The 7,638-nt window shown below is 68.9% G+C and overlaps 2 protein-coding genes across 2 annotated transcripts; one reads left to right on the top strand and one right to left on the bottom strand.

The window, feature by feature from the left end:
- Positions 1-339: 339 nt before the first annotated feature.
- Positions 340-5,668, top strand: CHLNCDRAFT_142491 (hypothetical protein; the record flags this gene model as incomplete). The annotated part of the gene is made up of 11 exons (XM_005842825.1): positions 340-663; positions 2,300-2,418; positions 2,649-2,787; positions 3,115-3,223; positions 3,525-3,601; positions 3,940-4,057; positions 4,329-4,381; positions 4,607-4,670; positions 4,897-5,001; positions 5,224-5,340; positions 5,481-5,668. The coding sequence occupies 11 exons, from the start codon at positions 340-342 to the stop codon at positions 5,666-5,668; spliced, it is 1,413 nt and encodes a 470-aa protein (XP_005842887.1).
- Positions 5,669-6,349: 681 nt separating this feature from the next.
- Positions 6,350-7,342, bottom strand: CHLNCDRAFT_142490 (hypothetical protein; the record flags this gene model as incomplete). Its single annotated transcript, XM_005842812.1, has 4 exons — positions 6,350-6,396; positions 6,655-6,732; positions 6,950-6,990; positions 7,212-7,342. The coding sequence occupies 4 exons, from the start codon at positions 7,340-7,342 to the stop codon at positions 6,350-6,352; spliced, it is 297 nt and encodes a 98-aa protein (XP_005842874.1).
- Positions 7,343-7,638: the final 296 nt, after the last annotated feature.

Below are 7,638 nucleotides of genomic sequence, written 5' to 3'. Positions count from 1 at the left end.
TCGGCCTTGGCCCGGCTGTGGCGCCTGCCTTGGGAGAATGGCAGGAAGGAGGTGTTCTGGAGGCTGGTATACGATGCCTTGCCCACGGCGGCCCGCATGCACCGGGATGAGCCCTGCCTGTGTGGTGCCTCTGGCCCCCGCCCTGACCGCCACCACCACTTCTGGGCCTGCCCTGTGGCCTGCGCTGTTGTTGCCGCTGTCCATGCGGCCCTGACTGCCGCTGCCCCAGCTGATGCCCCTCCCCCTCCCCTTGTCCCCGCCGACATCTGGCTTGCCCGCCCCCCGCCTGGCGTGCGCGCTGGCGCCTGGGGTGTGGTGTGCCTGGCCGCTGTGGAGGCCATGGACCGGGGCCGCCGCAGCCTGGCGGCCGAGGTGCTGCGCCGCCGTGGCGCCCCGCCAGCGCAGCCCGCCGGACCGCGCTTCACCCAGCTCACCCTCGACGGCTTCCTGCACCAGCCGGCCTCGCGGCCTGCTGCCGGCGCAGCCTCCTCCGGCGGCGGCACTCAGGACCCGCCGCCCCCGCCGCTGGAGCCGGCCGCGCCTGGCCCCGCAGCACCGCAGCCCGCAGCCACGCCACTGGAGGCTGCCCGCCGCGCGGCTCTCCAGTCCTTCTGGTCCCTTCTCGCTGATTTTGAGGCCCTGGGCTGTGCCCCCGCCTCTTGGGTTGACAGCCTTGGCCCTGCCCACCCCTTTTTCTTCTCTACCGGCGGCCGCGTTCGGCTCCGCCCCCCTCCTGTTCCTCCCCCTGCTTGATCGTCAGTCAGCTCCGCTGGCCCTTCCCCGCCTTTCTCCTGACTGTGCCCTCCTCACCCCTTTTCTCGTGTCTGTCTTCCCTCTTGCCCATCTTCTGCCTGCCTGCCCTGTGCCCGCCGCCTTGCTGCCGCGCTGCTCGCCTGCTGTGCCGGCTTGCATCTGGTTGCCTGTGCGTTGTCGGCTGCTGTGGTGCCCCTTGGCTGGCTATTGCGCCGTGCGAGGTGTGCTAGGAACCAGTGGAGGTGGTTGCGCTTTTCCGCAGTCGCGCCATCGGGGACCCGCCGGCGGTGTGCTGCAGTGCCTGTGCGCCTGTGCTTGCTCGTGCTCTGCTGTGCCTGCCGCGCTGCCGCTCGGTGTGCTTTCTCTGGCGTCCCCCTTTCTGGATGATGCAGCCCCGCGCTCTGTCTGTTGGTTGGTTTCGTATTCGTCCAGAGCTAGCGTGCACGGTTGTGTGTTCCCAGCCCTTTAAAGGGCCCGGTTCTCTGTAATCTCAGTCGGTCAGTCGGTCAGTCAGTCAAGTTCCGAGTTCGCTCGCGTCACCCTCAGCGCCCAGCTACCGCCCGGTATTGTTAGCCTCAGGTTTGTTACATTATAGTCTGTCTATGCCGCCCGGTATGAGCATTGAGGACGCCAAGCGGCTGGTGCTGCTGGCAGGGCGGGCCCCGGTGCTGTCCCGCCTGGAGCGCGGCCCGGATGCCAGCGGCCCCTCCTCCCTGAGCCCGTCGCCTCCCAGCCCTACCCTTGATGGCCAGCCGGCTCGGCGGCGGCGTCCCAGTGGCGGTGGGGCTCACATTCACCATGCGGCCGCCGCTCCACAACTGCTGGCTGGTGGCAACCCTTGCGCCCTACCCGTGCTGCTCGAGGCTTCTGATTGGATTGTTGCCGCACCTAACCCTCTGCTGCCGCCGTCTTCTTCTGCTTGCCTCCGCCGCCTGTGCTTCCAACCAAGCCTTGCGCTGCCCGCCGCAGCGCTGCGGCGATGTGCATTTCCAACGGGCCCAGTCACGTAGCAGAGGGATTGCGGGCCCAGCCAAGATCAGGCTCCTTGACAGAGCGGGACAGGCGCATGTTTGCCTCCTTCAGGCCTGCAGTGAGCCCCGGCTGCAAACACATGCGGCAGGACACTGCCGCCGTACTGCAGGGTGCCTGTGGACCAGGCTGCCCAGGGCCGTCCTCGCCAAATGATCAGGCTCATTTGACGGGTTGGCCGGTTTCAGCACCTCGATGAGGCGCAGCGAAGCGGCGCTGGCCGTACTCGCACTAGCCAGTGCGATTGTGTTTGGTCCCGCGCCGGCTAGCTGCAAGAGAAAGGATCAGAGCTTAGAAGATAAATTGGTAGCATGGGCGAAGGCCCGCGGCGCCAAGCTGGTGGGTCACCGGCTGCCGCTGCTGGGCCGCCTGGCCAGGCTCGTGGTGTGCACAGAGGCGGTCGACGCTGGAGAGGAGTGCCGCGCCGCCCGGTGCCCTGCCGACGCCACCCCCTTGCGGCTGCTGCCAACGCCGCCTCGCCCGCCGACGTGCCTGACCCCTGCCCACGCCGCCGCAGAACGGCTACAAGGCGGGGCGTCCGTGCGCCACCTGCGAGCGCGGTGCGTTTGCCACCAAGGACCTCAAGCCGGACGAGGTCATCGTGTCCCTGCCCTTCAAAGCTGTCCTCCGCCTCAAGTGCGCCCGCCCCGCCTTGCCAGAGAGCCCATTTACTGCGCAGCTGCGCTTGGCTGGCCCTCGCCCTGGCAGCAGCCCGCGCCTCCTGCACGGTCCCCGCCCACGACCCCCCAACCCCCGCCTTAAATTCAACTACCACACCCAACCGTCACCCCCCCGCACACGCGCACGTGGTGTGTACCGAACCCCACCTCCCCTGCCCCCGTGCCGCACCCGTGCCGCACCCGCAGGGACCTGGACCACGCCGCCTTCCCCGCCGAGTATGCGCGGCACCTGCTGGCGGCGATGCACAACGAACCCTCCCACAACGCCACCTGGGGGGTGTTCTGGGAGACGCAGCCGGGGCCCGAGGGCGTGTTCACTCCAGAGGTGCGGGGCGGGCCACGGCGGGGCAGCCCTGCACGAGCGGGCACGGCCCAGGGCTGGCAGCAGGGAGGCTGGCAGGAGGGAGGCGGCGAGGTGGAGGGAGCAGGGGCACGTGCAACGGCATGGGCAAGGGCAGGGCGGGAGCGCGCCGGCGGGCGCCGCGCGCCGGCGGGCGCAGCCCGGCACGCCGCCGCTCGCCCGCGCGGCGTCGCCCGACCCCACGCTGCGCCCGCTGCTGCCACGCTGCGCGGCTGCCGCGCCACGTCCCGCGGCGCCCGCCGGTCCAGGCTGAGCCCGGGCCTGCCGCCCCCCTGCCGCCTCTCCCTGCAGGTGTACACAGATGAGCACCTGGCACTGCTGCAGTGCCCAGAGCTGGAGGGCCTCGCCCGCGGGCAGCGCCACGTCACGGAGCAGATCTACGACGGGAGCTACCCGCACGGTGCGCGCACGAGGCGCCGGGCACACCTGGGACGTGCGCCCATGTGCTTTCCTCCCTGGGGGCGCGTTGCACCCCAGCCAACCCCCAGACATGCCAAGGAGGCCGTGCCTCCGCCTGCCGGCGTGCCTGGCTGCGCGCACCGGCGGCGCCGGCGCTGCGGCGGCACCTCGCAGCCACTGCCGGGCTGGGACGGCAGCCACGGCCCGACGTGGTGCTGCCCCGCGCCTGCCGGCCTGCCTGCCTGCCTGCCCACCTGGCCACCTGGCCGTCTGCCCACCTGCCTGCCTGCCTGTCCCTGCAGCCACGCTGGAGCCGTTTGTGAAGACGGTGCCGGCCGACAAAGTCTCACCAGACATCTTCAAATACGTGTCCAGCCTGGTGAGTGCTTGGAGGGGCGGGCCGGGAAGCTGGTGTCGCGAGGGGGAGGGTACAGATTGCCCCCGCTGGAGTGAAGGGGAAAAAGGTTGCCAGGGGGGGTGCTCGGCTAAGTGAGCCAGAGCGGGGCAGCGGGAGCAGGCTGCCGCAAGGCAGGCAGCCGGCCAGCCAGCCAGCGGGGCCTTGCCCACAGCCAGCCACCGCTCCTCCTGTCCCGCCACACCGCCCCCCTGCTTCGCCCCCGCTGCCCGCCCACCCTGCGCCGCGCCGCCACCACCAAGCCGCCCCGCGCCTTTGCCCCTGCCTGTGGCCCTGCCTGTGGCCCTGCCTGTGCCCTCCAGGTGGGCTCCCGCTACTTTGGGTTCTATCGGGACGCCGACAGCGAGAAGGTGGCCTCCCACCTGCTGCCGCTGCTGGATGCCATCAACCACGACGACGACCCCAACGCGTGGCGCTCGGGTGCGCCGGCCGGCGGCGCCGGGGCGGCGTGCGACGGTCGGGCGCGCGCTGCGGCGGGCGGGCGGCGCTGGGGCGGGCGCTCGCGTGGGTAGGACCCTGCCTGGTTGTGGAGGGAGGCGGCGAGCGACGGCCGGGAGCGTGTGAGCGCCCGGCTTGGGATGTGGGTGGGACGCACGGAGGCGCCGCCCTCGTCCCGCGCCGCCGACTGCCCCGCTTTCCTCACCCTCGTCCCGCCGACTGCCCCGTCCTGCCTGCCCTGTCCGGCCTGCAGACGACGGAGACAATGTGTTGATCACGGCGACCAAGCCGATCAAGAAGGGGGAGGTGCGTTCCTTTGCAGCGCCGCGCGCGTGTGCCTGCCTCTGTCCTTCGCTGCTGTTTTAAAATCCTGCCCAACTGTGTGGCTTCCCACCGGATCCTACTCTAGTTAAGGATCCCATCCTTTCCATCCTTCCCTTCCCTCCTCTTCCTTCGTTCCTTCCCTCCCTGTTTCCTCTGCGTTTTCTTTTTTCCAACACATGCCCCTTCCTTGCCTGCGTGTGCCCGCAGGAGATCACCTTCAACTACCAGCCCAACATCGTGCACCGCGCCGACATGTCGCTCTACATATACGGTGTGTGTGTGTAGATGTTGTGTGTGTGTGTGTGTGTGTGTGCCGACTTGTCGCTCTGCATATGGCGGTGGGCGGCGGCTGGGGCTGCACTGGCCCCTCATGCCGCCACAGCAGCCAGCTGCAAGCAGCCACCGCCACGCCATCCAGCCCAGCCATCCACCCATACACTCACCGGCCGCCGCTTGCCCTTGTTTAAAAATAAAATCAATGATTCGTGTGCCCGCAGGGTTTGTGATCCAGCGGGACCAGCCGCTGCTGTGCGCCGTGGACCTGCCCGGCTTTGACCCAAAGGACCCCTTTGGGCCCACCCCTCAGGACGATGCCGATTACGGTGGGCTGCTGGGCTGGGAGGGGATGGGATGGGAGGGCAGGGCAGGGCAGGGCAGGGCAAAGCAGCCTTCGGCGGCTGCAGACGCCTCAGTGTCCTTGGCTGGCTGCCGGCAAGACGCACAGCGGCGGCGGCCCCGCACCCCGCAAGCTTGCTGCACCCCCTGATGGTCCCGCCGGCGCCCCCACCCCCACCCCGACCGCCCCGACTGCCTGCCCGCTGCAGAGCTGGGCGGCAAGCTGGCCACCCGAGCGGAACTCGACCGGCTGTCGGCCCGCCTGGCGGCGGCAGGCACCAGCGAGGCCGAGGATCAGGCGCTGCTCCAGAGCGGCACCGTCACAGGTGCGGCGGCGGCGCCGCGACGGTTGTGTCCTGTACCTGAAAGCTTCGTCATCGGCCAATGCCCCCGGCTGCCACGCGACAGCCTCTCCCTGCATGAAAACACACGCCCTCACACATATGTGACACCCCTGCCCCCGCAGACTGGCGGCACAAGGCGATACTGGAGTTTCGGGTGATGCGCAAGCGCGCGCTGCGGCAGACCATTGCCAAGCTGACGGCAGCGCTGGGCCTGGACGGCGGCGGCGCACCCGAGCTGGCGCAGCAGCGGGACGATGAGGATGAGGACGATGATGAAGAGGAGGTAGAGGCGCCCAGGGATGAGCTCTGATCCCTGCCTTGCAGCAGAGCTCGAGGAAAATCTTGGACTGGCTGGTGGCCTTGCATTGAACCATACTGTCCCACATTCTTTTCCATCTCTGATTTGTATGCTTCACAGCACCACCTTGGGCGCTGTGCCCTGCCCCCCGCCTGGGTTGGCAGGCCATCTCGCAGCGCGACCTGACCTCCCATCCGTCGCCACGTGCCTGCCTGCTGCTCTCCTGCGCTCTGTGCGGACCCCTGGCTTGCTAGCTTCCTCCCTTTCGCCCATCTCCCCCGCTGCTGCCAAACTGCCATGGTTCGGTCCCCTCCTTTCTCAGAATTGCCTCAACGCCATTGTCAAACTACCAATCAAGCTGGCTGATTAAGTTACAGGCTGACGGCGATTCGGTGGGGTGGGAACATGGCAGTTGGTGGAGGCCAGGGCACCGCTGCGAAGCATGCGGGCGGGTCGGGAGGCCCTCGGGGCCTGCTCCCGCCGCACCACGCACGCCGCAGCGCGCTGCATGTGCCGCCGGCGTGCGCTCGAGGCGGCAGGCTGGCAGTACACAGGGTGGGAGTGTGCAGTACATGGGAGGGCTCGGGCGCAGCCGTGCGGCTCAACCGCGCTGCGTTAGGCTCCCTCATGGGGCTGCGCCTCGCCCCGCTGAGCGGGCAGGAGGCCGGTCGCAGCTTTGCCTAGGGAGCTACCCTACTTGTAGCCAAACAGCGGGTCGGGGCCCCAGGGGAAGTCCTTGACTGCACAGGCAGGGAGCAGCAGCGCACAGTAGGCGGCCGTGTCAGCCGCAAGTTACAGCCCAGCTCTGCACGCCTGCCGCCCTCCCCGGCTGGTGTTGCAGCCGGGCCGCTGCCATGCATGCTGCCGCCGCCCGCGCTGCACTTCGTGCCGCTGTTGCTGCCACGGTTGCTGCAGCTGCAGCGCCAGCCGATGTTGCTGCGATACCAGCACAGCAGCCCGTCGCTGGCCAGCCAGGCACAGCCGCCCTGGCGGCTCACCCTTGTAAAGCATATAAGGGTAGTTGGGCGCGTGGCGGTGGTGCGTGTGCGCATTGCTCAGGGTGAGCGCACCCAGGCCTGCGGCAGCGGCAGCGGCAGCGGCAGCGGCACCGTGACGTGAGCGGCAGCGGCAGTGTTGTGGCGCATGCAGAGGCAGCAGCAGCAGGGCCGCGAGAAGATGCAAGCAGCAGCGCGGCCTGCACCGCTGCGCCTGGTGAATGCATGCCAGAAACAGCTCGGCGGCGAGGCGAGGGCATGGCTCCCGCGGGCAGTGTGTGCTGCTGTGCCTGCTCACCCACGCACACCGGGATGCAGCCAAAGGAGATCATCTTCCACCTGCAGAAGAGTAAATTAATTAAAAGGGCTTGCTTGGGAAAGGAGCAGCAGGAGCAGCACCGCCGTCCAAGCCACCAATAGGGGCGGCGGGCGGGGCGGCGGGCACCCAGCGCTGGCTACAGGCGGCTGTCGGGCGGTGCTGGCTCCCCGGTGCCCCTGACATGACTGCCTCAGTCATCCTCAGGGCCCAGCAGGCCGTCCCCCGAGAAATCTCCGCGCACTTGTTGGCCTCCTTCTGTGCGTGGGCCGCCTCCTTCTCCACCTCGGCGATGGCGTCGGTGGCCATGCGCCGCACCTGCTGCGAGGCAGTGCGGCCCGCCCGGGCAACCGAGGTGCGAAGGGAGCCCAGCATAGTGTGTGCCTCCCCGCGCGTCAATCCAAGCCCCGATGGCAGTGGATGCGATCGCACACTCGGCTGGGGCGGTGGAGCCTTGGGTTCTTCCGGCGGGGTGCCCATGCGGTGACGTGCGGCGGAGTGGAAAGGCGAGGACAATGGGCGTGTTTTGCTTGGCTGGAGGCCTGGTGGCTATTTGCAGAGTCTCCCTGGACCGCAGGGCACGAGTCCCAGCGCCGCTCGCCCCTCCTTGGCGCAAAGCATCGGCAAGCGATCGGGAAGCTGGCTGACAAGAGGTGCTTTTGCCTCCCAGA

Source organism: Chlorella variabilis, assembly GCF_000147415.1.
Source record: "Chlorella variabilis unplaced genomic scaffold CHLNCscaffold_40, whole genome shotgun sequence".
Taxonomy (NCBI): Eukaryota; Viridiplantae; Chlorophyta; class Trebouxiophyceae; order Chlorellales; family Chlorellaceae; genus Chlorella; species Chlorella variabilis.
The sequence above is the reverse complement of the archived record's forward strand: the minus strand, read 5'-3'. Positions and strand labels throughout refer to the sequence as shown.